The sequence below is a fragment of the Lytechinus variegatus genome, chromosome 2 (genome assembly GCF_018143015.1).
Source record: "Lytechinus variegatus isolate NC3 chromosome 2, Lvar_3.0, whole genome shotgun sequence".
Taxonomy (NCBI): Eukaryota; Metazoa; Echinodermata; class Echinoidea; order Temnopleuroida; family Toxopneustidae; genus Lytechinus; species Lytechinus variegatus.
The window spans coordinates 64,311,463-64,332,353 of NC_054741.1; the positions used below are offsets into that span (position 1 = coordinate 64,311,463).

The 20,891-nt window shown below is 36.0% G+C and overlaps 1 protein-coding gene across 1 annotated transcript; it reads left to right on the plus strand.

Moving 5' to 3' along the window:
• Positions 1–1,174: 1,174 nt before the first annotated feature.
• On the plus strand, positions 1,175–20,165 carry LOC121408639 (scoloptoxin SSD14-like). The gene is made up of 12 exons (XM_041600169.1): positions 1,175–1,360; positions 2,784–2,996; positions 8,359–8,444; positions 11,405–11,539; positions 12,270–12,462; positions 12,774–12,934; positions 13,290–13,439; positions 14,153–14,289; positions 15,301–15,494; positions 18,535–18,775; positions 19,408–19,521; positions 19,830–20,165. The coding sequence occupies exons 1-12, from the start codon at positions 1,341–1,343 to the stop codon at positions 19,974–19,976; spliced, it is 1,791 nt and encodes a 596-aa protein (XP_041456103.1). The 5' UTR covers positions 1,175–1,340; the 3' UTR covers positions 19,977–20,165.
• Positions 20,166–20,891: the final 726 nt, after the last annotated feature.

Here is a 20,891-nt window from a genome sequence, read left to right on the forward strand (position 1 = left end):
GTCAGGACTCGTGTAAGACCTCAATAACCATTGTAGGTTCATTGAGAGACCTCTGAAAGATCAACCAAAATTCATGGTCTTTTAACGGTCTTGTTCACTGTCATGACTGTGGAACGGGGGTTTAAGGCATCGGTAGGTATAATTTCATGAAGCTGTCGGTAAGTTATGAGTGACTTGAGTGGTGTTCCTTTCTTAAGCGCTAAGCTGAACCCCGCTGGAATAATTACCCCCCCCCCCCCTCCCCTATGTACCCCCATGCTTTTCCCGGGGTTAAGAAAAATTAGTGCAGTGTAAAAAGCATATTGGTATATCATTTACCACAAGAGAGGATCACCAGTACGTAAAGTCAATCGTATGGGCAGATGACGGAACCGTGGTTTAGGGATTGGGACATTAATTAAAGGCTTTTTTACAACATAACAATGCTCGGGTTTGATGAGAACTTAAGTGTCATCCACATAATTATTTACGGTAGAATTTATTTTAACTTGCCATCATTAAGGGGTGGGATATTGTGACTGTTTTTTTTTATTCTGTTAGGGTGAAATCGCTAATGGGTCCATATAGCAACACCATTGCATATAAAGGGAGTTATGGTACAAAAGTGAGATATAAGTTTCTTCAAAGTGCGTTTCTTAATCGTGGTCAAGAAAAGATTCTGAAAAATAAATTCGATTAAAACATTAACTTTCTATGGTACATTGGTGAAAAGAGATTCGACATCAAAAGAAATGAAACTATAACCTTGTTCAAGCAATGCTGGTGATAAATCATAAATTATGTATTAACTCAGTTTAATTAAATTCCTTATTAATTCTTTTAGTGTACAGACTATGTGCCTTGCCATGCCCGTCTTGTGGTGGACGATTTTGACCAAATCAATAAATTATTGAAGTGGTTAATAATATCTCTCGATCAGGGTGGGTCTAAGGGGGATGTCCCAATCGTACAGTGATATAGAAATTCGGCTGCATGCATCTAGCGTCGCATCCGGACCATTCCTATACAAGATGGGAGATTTTCGCGACAATACCCAAATTCGACAAAAGATTAGAAGGGAAGGACGAGATATTTAAATAAGCTCCTGGAAAATCGTTTATACGCCACAAATTCGATGCCTTGATAACGTAAATATACTGATCAAAGGTTAAAGCAATACAGTGTCCAATTTACACAATGTGCTCGCGGTACACATCAAATAGGGTTTAGAAAAGCATAAGCATATGCACTTTGGTCGTTGGTCTAATATTCGACGTGACAATATGTAGTTGAATATATTCAAGTTTCTTTGGATTGTTTTAACATTATTGATTGATTGATTGTTCTCTGCTAGTAACAAGATGAACAGTGTCATTAAAAGGTAAGTATTAGATTTTCATGATTTTATATCTATCATTTATTACAAAAACGGGGGTGTGAGTATACCTTTCTTTGCTTTTTAGATGTTTTGGATTGGATAGATTTAACTGCAGTAAAAATAAAAACCTATCCAAAAATGATGTTTTAAGCCATTTCAAAACTTTTCTTGAAATGGGTCAAAATTTCACCATATGACATTATATCGTACCATTCAATCAAGTACCTTAAGAGGAAAGATTAACTTGAAATACAGGAAATATTCAGAGTCTGGAAAATAGTTTGGTTATTATTATGATCGTAGGAAGTTTACAAAACCTGCTTCCCTTAATCACTGCTACCAAATAGCAAACTAAAAAAACTATGAGTTTTCACCGCCAACTTTCTTAATAACAACTACTAACAGGAAAGAGAATTCAATGTTGGGGGCCGTTTCATAAAGCTGTTCGTAAGTTAAGAGCGACTTTGAGAATGACTGGTGATCCTTTCTTACGCGCTGAACAATCGCCAATGGTGTGTACCATTTTCCACAAGAAAGGATCACCAGTCGTTCTTAAAGTCGCTCTTGACTTAAGAACAGCTTTATGAAACACCCACTTGATCTCGATTCGATTTTTCCTCTACACCACCCTTTCCCTCCCCCTTCTCTTTCCCATGCAACCCTCTTCCTTTCAATCATTCATATTACCTTCCATATCTCAAGAATAATGTATTGGGTCATACAAAAAAGGAAATCGATTTGATTTTTATCTAAACGACCGACATGTTAGCTGAATCAGTTGAGCACCCGCCCAATGAACCAAGAACTTGAGCGCCGGGCATTTGATAATGAAGAAAGGCAATATCATTGTGTCACGGGAGAACAGATCGTAAGAACCGAATTGGCTACCCAGGGTTGTAACGATCCCATCTAAAGCAAATAAAAGAGGTTACACTTCGTAATTCCGAAGGTTCTTTATTCTGAAGGTTCGTAATTCCGAACACGTATATTTCCTATACCTCGATGTTCGTTAATCCGAAAACATAAAATGGTCCGTTAATCCGAACATTTGTGGCGTTATTCCGAAGGTTCGATAATCCGAAAACGAAATAAGGTTTGTTAATCATTCGGACTAACGGACCTTCGAAATTACGAACCTCATTTCGTTTTCGGATTAACGAGCCTTCGGAATTACGAACCTTACTTCGTTTTCGGACTTACGAACCTTCGCAATAACGAACCTTCGGAATAACGAAGCTTCGGAATTACGAATGTATGCGATAACAGAAAGACATAACAGATTTTTGGCATTTAAAACGTCTTTAAAGTAATTAGTATCAAATCGAAACTTGGTCACTTAACAAACATTGACAATATTATTTTAAGAACTTTTTTTCCTGGCAAATTTGCTCACATTATTTCAACATTTCTTTTGCATTTGTTATAGTTTGAAGGAACGAAAGACATGGGAGCTATGCCTTGCCTTCTTTCTCACCCTGTTGCTAGTCTTCGCTGTCGTTGCCTGCTTCGTCTTCCCACTGGTCCTCAACCTCGGAGACAAAGATCACGACGTGACGCCGACGTCGGCGGCAGATATGGGATACCGGTTTGATGACGGAGCGGTCGCTGCCGATGCAGAAATCTGCTCGCAAGTCGGCAGGTATATGCTCCCGATTTGCCCCTCCCCCTCAATATGCCACAGCCGCCTTGAATTGCATCGACTCCATTCCTGAACTAATTCAAAGACCACCTAATGCCAGCCTGACACTTGCACGATTTTGTGTCACGCATTGGCACGACTCAAGTCGTGCCAGTGCGCAAACTAGTCGTGAACTGTCGTGAAGTGTGCGTAAACACGTCGTGACACGTCGTGACTGCGTGCCATGTCGGGACGAGAATTTTGAAATGTTCAAAATTTTGGTCACGACAAAATTTAGCGACCGGGTCGTGAACTATGCGCAAACTGTTCGTGAAATGGTCGTGAACTCGTCGGGATGATGCGGGAGGATGCGTGCCAGTGCGTGGCAGTGCGTGCCATGCCACGACTGTCACGAATAGTTCACGAACAGCTCACGTCGTGTTCACGAATAGTTCAGCACGACACCGTCCGAATTGCGCAAACTCGTCGTGCCAATGCGGGAAGTGCGTAAACTATGCGTCGTGCCAGTTCGTGTCAATGTGGACACTGACGGGCACGCATTCGTGAACTATTCGTGAACTCGTCGTGAACTTGTCGTGAACTATGCGTGAACAAGTCGTAAACAGTGCGGGAGCCTCCCAGTTCGTGCCCCAAAAATGGCACGACTTGCCACGACAAAATCGTGGCCAAAAGTCGTGCAAGTGTCAGCCTGGCATAACACCTAATAACCCGATTTTGGAACAAAACACCCGAATTTGATAAGAACATCAGGACATTGAACGTTGTGCAAAACTATGAATTATCGTGCGGACGCTAATATTCAATTCCATGACTATATGCTATCCTCCTTGTTAAAACAAAAGCAATAAAATGAAAAAGAAAATGAAAAAAAAAATCTTCCATATTGGGGGTCGTAGACCAGTCATTAGATGTGTGGGTAGTTTCCATGCATGGCCTTAGGGGGGGGGTGTTGCAAGAAATATTTGCGATCAATTTCAAATATTCTGTTGCAATTTTACAACTGACAGATCAACGTTAGTTATAGCAAATCAGATTAAACTTCTTGTTTCAAGGAGCAGATTAGCAATCACAATGAAATTAACAAATTATGCTTGCAGATTAGCAAGCACAATGAAATTAACAAATTATTATTTGTTAATTTCATTTTTATGTTCTTTCCATGTCTCATTTGGTTTTGAATATGTTACTATCAAATCGTTTAAGCGCGTAAAATACTTTCGCTCTCGGATTTTATATTATCATAATTCCGTGGCCACCTTTCAAACAGCAATATATCAGGAACATAATCAAGTCTTTTTTCGTGTTTTATTGTCTGGCGACGTTGAAACAAATCCCGGTCCAAACTATAAATTCCCTTGTGGTCATTGCGAGAAACCCGTTAAAAATAACCAAAATGGACTGTTGTGTACCACTTGTCAAAAGTGGTATCACACTAAATGTCTCGAGATCTCTTTAAATGAATATACTAGGCTGTATCAAAACCCAAATGAGAATTGGATATGTTTAACCTGTTCATTGCCGCCATTTTGTGACTCAATTTTTACACAATCCTTAATTGATGTTCAACCCACCTCAACAGTTAATGCACCTCCTATCCCTGAATTTAACACACCTACTGGAATTGATAAGGCTATTTTATACAAATCATTTAATGATATATTTAAAGCAAAAGGGTTGCATTTCGTTCATTTAAATATCAGATCCATTTTACATAAAATTCCTGAACTACGCGTCCTTCTCTATGAAAGTAGAATTTCAGTAATTGCAATTACAGAAACATGGTTGAATTCGTCCATAAATAATGAAGAAATTTATATCGATGGTTATTCTATATTAAGACGAGATCGTGCAGGCGACCATGGTGGTGGGGTCTGCCTTTATATTAAAAATGATATTGCATTTAATCTAAGAGAAGATCTTACACCTGATGGTATTGAATCATTGTGGATCGACATTCTATTACCACATACAAAGCCTATTACTTTAGGTGTAGTCTACAGACCCCCCAGAGACAATCACTTTATTGATTCTCTCCATGATATATTGGACATATTAACAAAAGATGATGAGGTTATTCTTTTAGGGGACATGAATATTTGTCTATTACAACAATCAGCACTGACCAAAAGATACAAGAATATTTTGAATTTATATGGTTTTAGCCAACTTATAACAAAACCCACCCGAACTACACCTACCACTTCTTCATTAATAGACCATGTAATTTGTAGTAAAGAAGAAAATATTTGTCAAAGTGGTGTCTTTGAAATTGGCTTAAGTGATCACTTTTTAACGTATTGTTCAAGGAAACTTATCAGGCCTGTATTTGGGCAGCATAGAACTATAAGCATTCGATGTATGAAAAACTATTGTGAAAATGATTTTAATTTCGCTTTATCTCAAATCAATTGGTCTGTTATATTTGAATGTAATGAAGTGAATATTGCTTGGTCACACTTCAAAAGTATTTTCATGTCAGTAGTTGATAAGTGTGCACCTTTAAAACAAGTAAGAATTAAGCAAAGAACAGAAAGATGGATGACCAGTGAAATTATTAGTTTGATAAGACAACGAAATATAGCTTTCAGGAAAATGAAAAAAGATATTGGTAATTTAGAACTCGAAAGGAAATTTAAACTATTGCGAAATGTGGTACAAAGGAAAGTGAGGAAAGCTAAAGACGAATTTTTCCAAAATCAAATTGAAGACAATAAACATGATTCTAGGAAATTATGGAAAAATCTCAAAGAGTTAGGTGTAAAAAACAAACAAAAAAATATTCAGAAAAGTGTTATTAATATTAAAGGGGAACTTTGTCATGATAATCTAAAGATAGCCAACGAATTTAACAATTATTTCACAACAGTGGCAGATAAATTAGCTTGTGAGCTCCCCATTACGGACAGAAGTGAGTTTGGGGCCGACAGTCCTAATTTAAAAAAACTTTACGACAATAAAGGTATACAAAAAGGCTGTTTTAATTTTTCTCCTGTCACAGAAAAGTTTGTATTAAATGAATTATCCAAGTTGAAAATATCAAAAAGTACCGGACTTGACTTGGTTCCTGCTAGATTTTTAAAGGATGGTGCAAAAAACGTCTTTATTCCTTTAACTTACATTATTAACCTATCTATTTCAACTTGTACCTTCCCTGATGAAATGAAAATCGCTAAAGTCACACCATTACACAAAAAGAAAGACAAAACTCATGTTGGGAATTATAGACCTATTAGTGTGTTAAGCATAGTGTCGAAAATTTTGGAGAAATGCGTGTATTCTCAAATTGAGAAATACTTTAAAGAATACAAAATCATTTATGAATTTCAGTCTGGTTTTAGGAATGGTTATTCTACTGAAACATGTTTAATTCACTTGTTGGATTTTGTTAGGAATGAAATTTCCGAAGGCCGTTATGTTGGAATGGTTCTTCTTGACTTACAAAAAGCATTCGATACGGTTAATCATGAAATACTCTTAAAGAAATTAGAAGTGATGGGTTTGAATTTAGCATGTTTAAATTGGTTTAGGTCTTACTTGACAAATCGCCGCCAAGTGGTATCCATGCAAAATGTACTCTCATATTCTATGCCTATAAAGTGTGGAGTTCCTCAGGGGAGCATATTAGGTCCCATTCTTTTTATGTGCTATATCAATGATATGTGTATTTGTGTTAATGAAAGTAAATTACTTTTATATGCAGACGACAGTGTTTTACTCTATTCTGATACAAGTCCTAAGCTGATCGGTGAAAAACTTAGCTTAGAATTATCAAATTGTGTTAAATGGATGACAGATAATAAGCTTAGCTTACATGTTGGTAAGACCGAAAGTATTTTGTTTTGTTCGCGGGCTAGGTCTAAGCATACAGATGATTTCAATATATACTATAACAATCAATTAATTAAGAGACAGAATTCCGTGAAGTATTTAGGCCTGATATTAAATAGTGATCTCTCATGTACGTCTATGGTTGACTCTATTGTCAAAAAAGCTAATGCTCGCTTGAAATTTCTATACCGGTATCAAAATTGCATGAATACGAAATCCAGACGCATTTTAAGCTTTTCATTAATACAGTGTTTATTTGATTATGCTAATGCAGCATGGTACTGCAGTCTTGGAAAGGTTGATCAAAAAAAGTTTAGAATTATTCAAAATAAGATTGTTAGATTTATTACTTGCTTACACCCAAGAACACATGTTGGGAAGAATGAAATCGAAAAAGCTGGCCTTCTTCGCATAGACTTGAGGTCGCAACAACTTATACTTCACCATGTTCATAAAATTTTCTATTCAAACGAATATCATTACATCTCAAAAAACTTTACACGGTCATCTAATATTCACGAGCATGAAACAAGAAATAGTCTGTTTAACTTTGTTGTACCTATGAGAAAAGGTCAAATTGGCAACACATTTTATTATAATGGTATACATTTTTGGAATTCCCTCCCTAATCATGTTAAATCGGTTAAGACTTTTACACAATTTAAAAGAGTATTGAAACAACACTTAAAAAATGTCCCCACTCTGTAATGTTAAATATTCTTTCTAATTTCATGTGTATCATGTAGTCTTATATATAACTATTTAGTTATGATTTATTTTAATAATCAACTTGTTTTACATTTTATCATCATCTTTTGTTGTTTGCGTGAAAGTTTGATGTCAAACTTATTTGTACTTTTTCATATCTTAGGTTTTACGATTCATGAATCTTGTATTAGTTACGATGCATTTAGCGCTATTTAAAAACTGATTATAGTATAATTTTCATATGTAACCTAGAAGTAATGATCGTTTACTCAACCTGTTTTACAATTATTTTAATCATATTTTGCGTAAATGGTTTTCATGGCAAACTTATTTGTTTTGTCTTTTCATATATTAAGTTTTACAATTCTTCGTGTAATTTCAGTGGTCTAGACTTAATTGATGTAGTTTGTAGATTTCTATAGGTGTTTTTCATATATATGTACATTGTTGTCAATTACTGATGTTAGGACCCCATTGGAAATAAGCCATCTCGGCTTTCATGGGCAATCCTGTCAAGGTATACACTACTGTTCATATTTTTCATGTACTTGTTCACAGTTACCTGACAAATAAAATCAATCAATCAATCAATCACTAATTTTCAATAACTGCAAGACTTATGATTGATTTAGGGACCAAAAATTGACTTGCAATTGATCGCAAGTTTCTTGCAACACCCATTAGTGTACAAGTTACAACTTTCAAATATGTTGTTAAAGAATTGACTTCAGTGCTATGTCTCAAAAATATATATTCAAATGGATACATGTTTACGCATGCACATCCCTGTCTTTGATGTCGTGCCTCCGTGTTTTTATTTTTCCAGAGACATTTTACAAGATGGTGGATCGGCGGTAGACGCAGCAATCGCAGCCATGCTCTGTATTGGAGTTGTTCATCCTTCAAGTGCCGGTAAGATTAAAAAAAAAAATATTTTGAAAATTGGAAACCCCTCGTTTTGAGACTGGTATTACAAGAACTTTGAAAAAAATTGTTTGAAGATAATGTTAGACGATATAAGAAAGCACACACATTCACAATCATGTGTATCATAATCATTGGTGTCGATCGGTATTCTTGGTTGGGGGGGATGATTGACACAAATGTTCTTGTGGATGGGGATATTTCAACATTACCCCCACTAAAATCACAAGTTAGGACATTTGGGAGTGGTTGATATGCATGGTGTTCTTGGAAATTCCTTCATTGTTGTAGTGTACTATACTTGTATATTTTTTTTTGAAAATTCAATTTGTGTTACAAGTAAGCCTATTCTAAACTCATACCGAGAAAAAAATGACAAAAATTGACTGGACCATGTACATAGTGATCTGTTTATTGAGCATGATGTATACACAGGGGCGTCGATCCATTTTTCAGATGGGGGGGGGGCAAAATTATGAATCAACGTTCCAAAGGCGCTCGATCACAATATATATATATAACTCATGAGAAAGAGACACATATCTCACCTTCACCAACAATGCGAGCGCGAAGCGCGAGCTAAATTTTTTTAGTATGTCATGAAAACAGGAAAAATGTACCTGTTTAGGTTTGTTTGTAGTAACTCATGAGGAGGGTCGATACATGTATCTCACTAGAGAGCGAGCTGAAATTTCTTTATATTCTGACCTGAAAGCTTGATATTCTAAGCATTTTTGGTACCAATGATTAAGATGGGTATCTAGAAGAACAATAGATGCGAGCGCGAGCTGAAAATTTTGATCTGGAAAAAAGGACACTTTAATGGAAGATATATATCCAACAAAAGATTATTGCAAAATCAAAGTTCTTTTGAGGTTTAGAATTGAAAACGGGACATTATATTCACCTATATAATCATGAAAAGTATGGGTTTTTGGTACATGATGCGAGCGCGAAGCGCGAGCTGAAATTTTTTATATTCCAATCTGAAAAGCAGACATTTTGAGCACGATTTTAAATCAAAATCGAGTTGGTATCTCAATCTCGCTTGCTGATTTCAGTGTAGCATTACAATCTTATTTTATTTTTTAGTTGCACATGCGGAATTATTGGGGGGGGGGGGGCAAAACGATATTTTCATTGGTGGGGCGATCGCCCCCTGCCCCCCACCCAGGATCGACGCCTCTGTGTATACAACTTCTCTCTTAAATCTAACCTGACTGGCAATATCTTTATTCTTCTTAATGCATGATGATAAAATGCAGATTCGGACCAATTAAGACTAGCCCAAATTACAACCTGTGTGGCTTCTCGTGCGCCATCGGGCTTACCGTCATTCCTTTATTTATCTTGCCACCCTTTTACTCCCGTTTATTTTTCCACCCTTTTGAGTTAATGATTTATTTAAATTAATTTATTCACCACTGGTGGGATGGAACACCCTATCAACAAAAGTTGATTTTCGTTGGGGTCCTTTTATGTCATGTGTTAAAAAATATCAGATACATAAACATTTCATTCTTTTTCATCTTGAACCTCCACCCATCTGTTTAATAGTCCTGAAAAAGAATGTTCTTATTTAATAACAATATACACAAATTGCGAGGGAAACAAACTGATTGATGGCATACTAAAATCATCATGATCAAACTTTTCATTTTTTCATCATCATTATTATAATTTTTCTACCCTAAATTATTGGGGGGTGATAATACAGGCCCCCCCCCCACTTGAAATATTGGGGGGGGGGATATATCCCCCCATCCCCCCGTGATCGACACCCATGATCATAATAGTGGCGGATCCAGACAGGGGAACATCTGGAAAGTGCCCCCCCCCCCGCCCTTTGAAAGCCATAGATATTTTTTCATGGAAAATATATGGCATACGCAAGTAAGCACCTTTTTTTTCGTTCGTCGATTTTTTCCTGATATAAATCACTATCATTCGGGAGTGCAGACATTTCTTGTTCTTCCATTTTTTTTGCTTGCTAAAATTATGATAAACAATGTCCCCCCCCCCACCGGGGGGAAATCATGCATCTAATGTTAAGAAAACTCAGAGCAAAAAATTATGTTTTTATCTGCTTAATTTTCGGATTTTACAAATCGGTTTTATGCAATATCAATGGATTATGTTGGTTTGAGAACTGTGATTATCCGTCCATTAACACAATATTCCAAGGATACACATGTATCATACACTATTGAAAATATGATAAAAGAAAAATAAGGAGACGAATAAGTAGTAGTAGTAGATAGTAGTAGCAGAAGATGAAGTGGAGAGGAATAGATATCTAAAAATACATAGCCATATATCGAAATAAAGATTAGCATACACATGTAGCATACTCTATTGAAAATATGATTTAAAAAAAGTAGTAGTATAGTAGCAGTAGTATATAATAGTATTAGTGGTAGTAGTAGTAGTGGTAGTAGTAGTAGTAGTAGTAGTAGTAGTAGTAGTAGTAGTAGTAGTAGTAGTAGTAGTAGTAGTAGTAGTAGTAGTAGAAGTAGTAGTATATAGTAGTAGTAGTGGTATTAGTAGTAGTAGTAGTAGTAGTAGTAGTAGTAGTAGTAGTAGTAGAAGTAGTAGTAGTAGTAGTAGTAGTAGTAGTAGTAGTAGTAGTAGTAGTAGTATTAGTAGTAGTAGTAGTAGTAGTAGTAGTAGTAGTAGTAGTAGTAGTAGTAGTAGTAGTAGTAGTAGTAGTAGTAGTAGTAGTAGTAGTAGCAGCAGTAGCAGAAGAGGAAGTGGAGAGGAATAGATATCTAAAAATACATAGCCATTATATCGGAATAAGGATTATAGTCTCTTTCTTTTTAATGTGTTAAAAAATGCAGTTGATAAAAACTATAGATAGAAAGTTTCATGTGCAATGGTAAACTTTTATTTTTGTTTAACTTGGATCTTATTTTCCCATTTATTTAAAATTACTCTGACTTATATAGGTATAGGAGGTGGATTCTTCATGACCGTGTACGAGCGAGAGAGTGGTACTACTCGGGTCATCGACGGCAGAGAAAGGGCTCCCTTTGCTGCCAACGAGACGATGTTTGTTGAACATCCAGAACTTTCTTTAGCAGGTAAGAAGGGTGTCGCCCGTGACGGACAAGGGGCTACCTTCCCCAAACAGTTATCAAAGTGGTTTTTAAAAGAAAGGAGGGGATAATAAGAAACAAGTGAAAAAAAGAAAGAAAGTGTATTATAAAGCGATGACATGGTTGCAACATTTCACCTATTCTTTTTCATCATAAATATGATTTTAAATTAACATTTGGTCCACCCACAACCATCTAAAACCTTGCATCTACCTTAGATATGAAAACAGTTCCATGTAAAAATGAATCCCAAACCGAGCAACATAAACACAATTACATGAAATATATATTATGTCAATGGATAAAGCTTAGAACATGATACGAATACTTCCCAACATGTCCAATAAAAATAATGTCGTCATCCTCAAATACATTTTGGAAGGCGTGTTGTGATACTGGGGTAGAAGAGGCAGGGGCGTAAATCTCTCCCAAAAGGTAGGGGGGACAAGGGGCTGGAAAATTTGACAAGCAAAAAAATTTAAGGTCAATAATTTTGAGAAGCAAAAAAAAGTTTGAAATACACGTTTTATTCCGATATTGAATGATGTATGTCATAAAAGACCACACATAATAGGGGGACATTTAACATTGTGTCCCCCTACTATTTTTAGTAGGGGGACACGTCCCCCTGTCCCCCTGGGATTTCCGCCCATGGGAAGAGGATCGAGTGTTCCTAATCAAAGAGTGTTATCGATGAACTCCTGTCTCCATGTAGGTGCATTAAGCATTGCGGTACCAGGTGAGCTCCATGGTTACAAGCAAGCTCATGATCTCTACGGAGTCTTACCCTGGAATCAGCTTTTCCGACCCGCTATCGCGATCGCAGAGGAAGGATATCTGATCGATAAGACCATGGCGGCTGATATTGTTAACAACGAAGACTACATCAGATCCGATGTCGGCTTGAGGTATAGTAGGGAAACTCTGAAATCATAATTCATTTCTAATAACATTTCCAGTACACTGGGGGAAAATAATGATATTAAAAAAGACACACTTTCACAAAGTTGGTAATCAATCGAAAATACGAAACGTTGGGGGGGTGTAAACGAATATCAAATCGAGGGAGGAATTAATGTAAATTGAGGCAATGTGAGGGGGGAGGGGGCTCGCGGAAGGGAGTGGTTTAAGTTTTAGTTAAATCCATCGGCCCTTTCATCGTGCCCATAAATTGTTTTATACAGGAAAATAATAATTATAGGCCCTTTTCTTCCTTTAGCTCCTTGTTTCTCGAAGATGATGGCAATCTGAAGGAAGAGGGGGATATGGTTCTTAATCCCCTACTAGCAGCAACAATGAGAAGACTTGCTACAGAAGGAGTTGATATCTTCTATACGGGTGACATTGCTCAGACCTTGGTTGATGAAACCCAAGATATAGGTATATAATAACCTATGGTTAATTTTGAATTCTTTTCTCAGAGTACATAACGTTGGACCGCAGGGTAGAAGCGACCATCCTGAAATGGTCTAAATTAAAAAAAATGAAGAAGAGAAAGGAAAAAATGGTGAAAAACGGAAGAATAAAAAAGAAAGAAGAGAGGAAAAATGTGAGGTATGGATCAAATAACGCTAACGATCCTGCAATTCAATTAAAAAAAAAACAAGACAAAGAAAAAAACTTTACATTTACGTCACATTCCTGCTCACCTATTGAAATGCCCTGTCCCATTCTCTCTTGTAAATATTATTCATAAATCATTTTTGATTATTTTCATCTGAAACTCATTTCGCAGGGGGTATCATCACCCTAGCTGATATGTCTTCGTACGAATCCTTGGTAAAACAACCATTACATGTCAACTTGTTTGATGGACTGACTGCTTTTACAGCCCCGCCTCCTTCTAGTGGCGTTGTGGCAGAGATGATCATGAATATCATGGATGGTAAGACTTGTGTTATCCACTCACCCAGGGGCGGATCCAAGATTTTCCAAAAGGGGGGGCACATTTTCCCCTCGGAAAATTTGACCAGCAATCAAAGGGTCCTCACTTTTATTCAGGGGGGGACACTGTAAGAACGGCATATTTACATCAATTTTGTTTTATCATGGCTCTCAAAGGGGGGGGGGAGGAGCGACACAACAATTATTTTACAACGTGATTTACATGGTTATTTATTGGCACGTGAAAGTAGAATCAGCCAGGGCCGCCAGACATTGTGGGAAATATCAAGACAGTGGTGATATTGAACAGCTTAAATACAATCCTTTTGAATTCAATTTTGGTGAATTTTATTTACTTGGGAGTGGTGGGGCTCCGCTCTCTCCCGACCTTGACCATTGTACAAGTGACGTTTCCATTATCCATGATCTCAACACATAGGCGGCGGAAGCGGGGGGGACGTGTCCCCCCCTAAATTTTTTTTTTGATAACCTTTTTTTTTTTTTTTTTGCTTGTCACAAAATTTTTGGGGCGCTTGTCCTATTTTCTACATGTTTCCATCCCAAAATTTCAGGTGGACACCCCCTAAATTTATTGGCTTCCGCCGCCAATGTCTCAACACCACTCTAAGTTAATGAAATCGGGTATTGACAGTTCTGCTATGCTATCCAGAAAGAGTTATCATATTCTGCCCTTGTATTGCCCATATCATATAGAATACAGCTTCACGTCTGACGATATTTCGACGTTAGAGGGAGAAACGTTGATGTATCATCGCTTCATCGAAGCCACAAAGTTTGCATTCGCCAAGAGGGCTCAACTTGGAGATACGGAATACGAACCGGTTCAAGATGTAAGAGAACAATAATATTCTTCCATTTGACATTTCATAAATTTTTCATATGAATTATGCAAATCAATAGCATAGTAGAATATAGCGAAATGAATGTGAATATGCTGTAGTATTTGAATTATTTATATGGAAGGAGGCATAAAACCCAGAAAGCATGCATGGGCTTGATGTGGGATACGCCTGTAAAATTATCAAACAACAATTAACAAAATGAAGGGCTAAGAGAAGGGAAAGGAAAAGGAGAGAAAAGTTTTGTATAAAGGTTTTGTTTTGTATGGTGGTTTGTTTGGCCTTCCTCATAGTCCTATGTTAACTTCTGATAAAAGCGAGAAGTGCGAAAATAGGCAGCAATTTTATATCATTGACAGTAATAAAAATTGAGACAAAACTTTGGCATTATTCAATTTATTATATTTTTTACCTGAATATTTAAACTCCTGTGCCACTTAAAGTTATTGTTTAACTTTGTGAGCAGCCGATTCAAAAAAATTCTCAAACCAAGATGAAACATGTGTACAAGTGCATGTATTAGAACTAATAAACCCTGAAAACAACCATTATTGAGAATGAAAAGCTAAAACTACAAGGCATACCCCGATTTTGTAAATAGGCGTCTTATAGACGCCTAAATAGTACACGTATGGGATGAAATTAAGATGGTGTTTCCGGTCACTTTATATTTCATTTTTTGAAGCACTTAATAATGATTTTCGAACGCAATTTTTTCTGGGCTTCATTTTTGTAACATATCACAGACACAGGTGACAAGTGTGACCTTCTAGCTCAGATTTTTTTAAAGTCAAACCAATGTTAACCAATCACTTTAACATATAAAAAAGTAAATTGTACAATATTATTGTAGCTGAATACCAATGAAAACCCATGCACAAAAGATAATAATTCAAACATTGATTGCCCCTTTTTATAATAGATGCTTCAACTTGTTAAATATAAAATCGTGTTTTTATGCGTTCACTTTTTTATTCTTCAACTTTACGTCACCTTCTATAGCTCATATCAAATATGACTTCAGAAGACCTTGCATCGCTGATTCGTCAAACTATCGATGACGTGAGGGTGACCTATGATAACGTCACACAATATGACGCGCCCTTTGTGAATACATTCGATGAGGGCACGTCACATCTGTCCGTGATTGCACCAAACGGGGATGCAGTGGCAATGACAAGTACCGTAAATAATGGGTAAGAAAACGTTAAAGCCAGCTGCACGATAACGATCCAACTGCCACCCTATTTTTAACAAACCGTATTTTGCATTAGTCTAGGAAAGTTTAAACAATTGAAATCATCTAATTTGAAGTTCGGATTGGTTTAAGAAATAAGCCTGCCTTCTCAAATTGATTTTTTTTTTCACTGCAGTTATTGTGGTCGGAGTGAAGTCCAAATCAGGGCCCCCGTCTTATAAAGAGTTACGATTGATTCGATCAATCTCAAGTATATGGAAATCCATCAATTACATATCCTTTGAAAACAAAAACGAAAAAAAAATCATTCTGAATTGTCAAGAAAACAGTGATATACTTTCGAAAGATCAAAATGAAATTAAGAATCATGTAAATAACCCGAAACTGCATGACACGTTTTCATCTCTTGATTTTAAGATCACTCCCAATGAAGTGTTAGAGTGTATTCAAACTTTGAAGAGAAAGAAAGCCCCAGGAAATGATGCTATTTTGAACGAAATGTTGAAAGCTGGAAAATTTGTGTTGTCACCAGTTTTGTCAAAGGTATTTAATTTAATCCTTATCAGTGGTCATTTTCCCGATAATTGGTCAGTAAGCCTCTTAAAGCCTCTTTACAAAAGTGGCTCAGTTTGCGATCCCTCAAATTATCGAGGAATATCCCTCTCAAGTTGTCTTGGAAAGGTTTTTTGCTCAGTTCTAAACCGTCGCTTGGTATCATTTCTAGAAGAATATAAATTCAATACAGCCAATCAAATTGCTTTTAGATCAGGTTATAGAACGTCAGACCACATGTTCGTTCTAAAAACTATTCTTGATAAATATATAAGATGTAAAATAGATGATAACTATAATAAATTATATGTATGCTTTGTAGACTTAAGAAAGGCTTTTGACAACGTTTGGAGAGATGGCCTCTGGTACAAACTACTAGAACATGGTATTGGTGGCAATTTCTTAAGAGTCATCCGTGACATGTATTCAAAATGTAAAGTATCGATCAAATTAGACGAAGGTGTTACCCCATATTTTTATACTAATGTTGGAGTAAAACAGGGTTGCGTAATTAGTCCAACTTTATTTAATTTATTTCTTAATGACATAACTAATATATTTGATACATCAGTAAGCGATCCAGTAACACTTTTTGATAAAGAACTAAATTGTATAATGTATGCTGATGATCTCGTTATTGTGTCGAAATCCCCTAAAGGTATGCAACACTGTTTAGATAAATTCACCACATACTGTAAATCCTGGATGCTAAACATAAATGTATCTAAGACTAAGATTATGGTGTGCTCAAAATCAGGGAGATCAAACGAACAGGTTTCATTTGAAATTAATGGAGAAACACTATGCACTGTTAAGGAAATGAAATATCTTGGTATTGTTTTCGCAAATAATGGATCACTTAAAGTGGCCGCAAGGGATTTAGCTGATAAAGCGAGAAGAGCATTGTTCAAATTGTACAAATCTTTTGGTTCCTATACTCCTAGCACTAAAACCCTTTTGCATCTTTTCGATGCAACGATACAGCCGATATTACTTTATGGATCTGAAATATGGGGTACAAATGTTATAGACATGGAAAAAAATCTACAATTAATTGATGGGAAAACAGGGCTATATTTTAAACATGAATCTGAAAAGGTGCACATTCAATTTTGTAAATATATTCTTGGGGTAAACCGCAAATGCAGTAACTTAGCAGCGACAGCTGAAATTGGTAGATATCCAAAAGTCATCCAAATTGCAATAAATATACTTAAATATTGGATTCGAATACGTAATATGGACGAAGATAGTTTGGTTTACAAAGCTTTTGTAGAAAATGTAAGTCTATTGAATAACGGAAACAATTGCTGGCTTAAGACAATTCAGGATATTTTTAACATATTAGATATTTGTCGGAAAAATGACACCCCCATACTCGATCCAGAAAATATACCAATTTCCCAAAAAGAATTTATTACAATATGCAAAACATCCTTGGAACGGAGATTTGATGAACAGTTTAAATTAGATTTATTTAACGACAGGGACAGTAGGGAAGGAAATAAACTAAGAACTTTTAGGCAATTCAAACTCAATATAAGGCAAGAAAATTATTTATGTTCAATACACAATGTCAATTTGAGAAAAAATATAACCAAGCTCCGACTGAGCGCTCATAATCTACCAATAGAAACAGGGAGGTACAAAAGACCGGAGAAGATACCATCTAACCTGAGATTTTGTGAGGATTGTAATTTGAATTTGGTGGGGGATGAGTTTCACATTATAATGAAATGTAACAAATATAATGATTTGCGCAAAGATTTTTTTGAAAAGATAAGTACCCTTAATATTAGGTTTTCTGAAATGGAGTACCAGGAAAAATTTATTTACATCATGAAATTGGAAACTGATGCATTGATTAAATTATTTTGTTCTTTTGTCCAAAACATAATTAATATTAGGGGGGAATTCTGAGTACTAAAAATATCAACCGGCAAACACTTTGAATTTATACACTCGCAATATTCTTACACAATAAGTTTATATGTGATGCCATTCTTCTCACTCTTCCTCTCTCCCGTCCTCTCTATTTTCGAACTTCTTTCCTCTTTATTTCCCTCTCCTCTCCCACTTTCCTTGTGTTTTCCTTGTCCTCTCTTGGACATCAGCTTTTTTTTTTTTTTTTTTTTTTACTCATTGTTAAAATGAGTACCCGAATAATGCCTATGTTTATAGTGTATATTTTTATATATAAGTTGCTTTGTTATATTTTGTTTTGATTTTGTTTTTGTTTGCCAAAAAATACTATTTTGTCTTTGTTTATCTGTTTATGTATATATTTTCTTGTTTTGAACAAAATGTTGGCAATTGCCGGTGACGTTCTGTAATAAATTCAATTCAATTCAATTCATCATATCAAGAAAATATTTTCAACAAACATTTATTTTAGATGTTGATCGTGCTGGATTTCCATAGTTGTGGTTGATTAGATCAATCGTTACTCTTTGTGAGACGAGGCTCTGTTTTTATTTTTATGTTAGGTTTGGATCGAAGTTCATGTCACCGACGACCGGTGTCGTACTCAACAACCAGATGGACAGTTTCTCTACTCCGGGGTTACGAAACTCGGACGGTATTGCTCCATCATCGCCCAATTTCATCAAGCCAGGGAAACGCCCCATGTCATCGATGAGTCCGACGATTCTATTGGCTGAGAACGGTGACGTCAGACTCGCTTTAGGCGCGTCGGGAAGTTCGCGAATGATCACTTCGATTTCGCTGGTAAAACGATCAGCCATATATCAGGATTATCCATCATCAACTTAGCTACTAACCCTTTTCAGTGGCAGATTATTTTTTTCTTGTCATTTTTTTCTGAATCAAAATTGCTCCCCCTTTTATTTTAAAAATCGTGGATCCACCCTTGACCCTATATAAACATACTGGCCCGTATTCTGATAGCAGGTTTAACTTAAACTCAGGTTAAAGTTGTGGTTTAAGTATGGATAGCCAACTGTTACATAAATCATTTACGGTAGAGATATCATATTTCAGCTCATTTAGCTCTCAAATCATAATTGTCTAGGAAGTATAAATAGATTATTGTCTTCACCATCGATGAATCAGGAAAGAGCACAATAAACATAAGAAAAGTTCTACTTAATAAAAAAAAATGATACTTTTGGCTTCCCATACTTAAACCACAACTTTAAAACTTGAGTTTAAGTTAAACCCATAGAGATGTATACACGGGCCACCGTCTATAAGCTATATGAATAATATTGCAAGACCATTGTGTTCAATGAAAAGTCTATTCATTCAAACTGTGGTTTTAGTACAAAGCTAGCTTATGTATTAAAAATAATAATAATGTCAGTTTGACAGCACGATTATCTCATGCCTGTGTTTTACAGGTAAGCTTGCGAACTCAACGTTTTGAAGAGGATTTACGTGACGTCATCAATCAACGTAGAATTCATCATCAGTTGTCTCCAAATTACATTCAGTATGAAGATGGATTTAGTGAGGTGAATTACTTATTTTCATTCGCTTTGTTTCATTATGTCATGATAACGATGTTACATTTTTCTATAAGGAGTATAACATGTTTTAAATCATTGGAGCAAAAAAGAAACATTTTAGATTCCATTTAACAAAATATATAAACATCGAATGCATCGCCTTATAGCAGCGCCCTGCGCTGTATATGAAACTTTGAAAAATCTGCCAATATCACCAACATTGATTCCTTAAATCTGAGACTTTGATAACATTTGTCATATTATCTTCTCTTTATCTTAATCTCATCTCTATCTTCTCTTAATCTTAATTTCAGGAAATAATGTCAGGATTAGAAAACAAAGACCATGAACTTTATCTTCAGACGAGATACGCCGTCGTGCAGGCAATTCTACGTGATCGTGATGGATCCCTCTTTGCTTTCTCTGATCCAAGAAAAGGAGGAGTCGCCGCTGGTTTTTGAAAAAAAAATTGTAATGAGTAGAGACGAGGCTGGGCCTTGAAATTTCGATAGGGGCACTAATAGTATTTTGCTCCAAACCATTTAGTGCTTCTACAAAATAAGTATGAAGATTCTCAAAATGATTTTATCAAAACTTTAATATAAATTACTTGCATGATATATTTTATAACAGGGAGGAAAAGAGAGAGAGATAGAGTGGGTGCGATGTGACAGATAATGAAAAATAGAATGAGAAAATTGAGTGAGGTAGAAAGAAAAAAAAATATGATTAATCGTGTTCAAAACTACATCAGGCACATGAATACAAATAGGCCCACACTATATGACCCTACATTGGTCTTGTGTTGATTATGGGTTAAAGGTTTTCCAACTGCAATATTTACAGGGTTCTTTTTTTCTTGTCCTTCTTTTCGATGTTATTTTGTTATTAGGCCTACTGCTATTGGTCAAGACTTTAATTTTATCATGTAAAACGTTTATGCATTTATTACTTGTTTCTGTTTTTTTTGCGTGGATGTTTGGTGTGTGTGGGGGGGTGCATGTGGGTTTCTAAAAACATTTCCTACGTTGCACTGGGGTAATGGACACATTTGTGATAAAGGGATGGTATTTTTTATATTTTGGCGCACAACAATGTTGAATGTTTGTTAGACTTTTTTAAATTCCTCGCCAATATGATAACGAGTTATAGTATTCTCACATCTTAAATAGAAGTGCGATTCATATTTTTCCTGTCTGATATGTTGTCAGGTCTGACCGTCAGTTTTCCCTTTATTTTGATTGACTGAGAAGGCATTTTCTGTGGTACTGTAGGATAATATTGTCGGATCCCTGGGGGGCCGTTTCATAAAGCTATTCGTAAGTTGAGTAAGAATGACTGGTATCTGCCTCAGCTAGGCGCTCATGGCGTTTGCT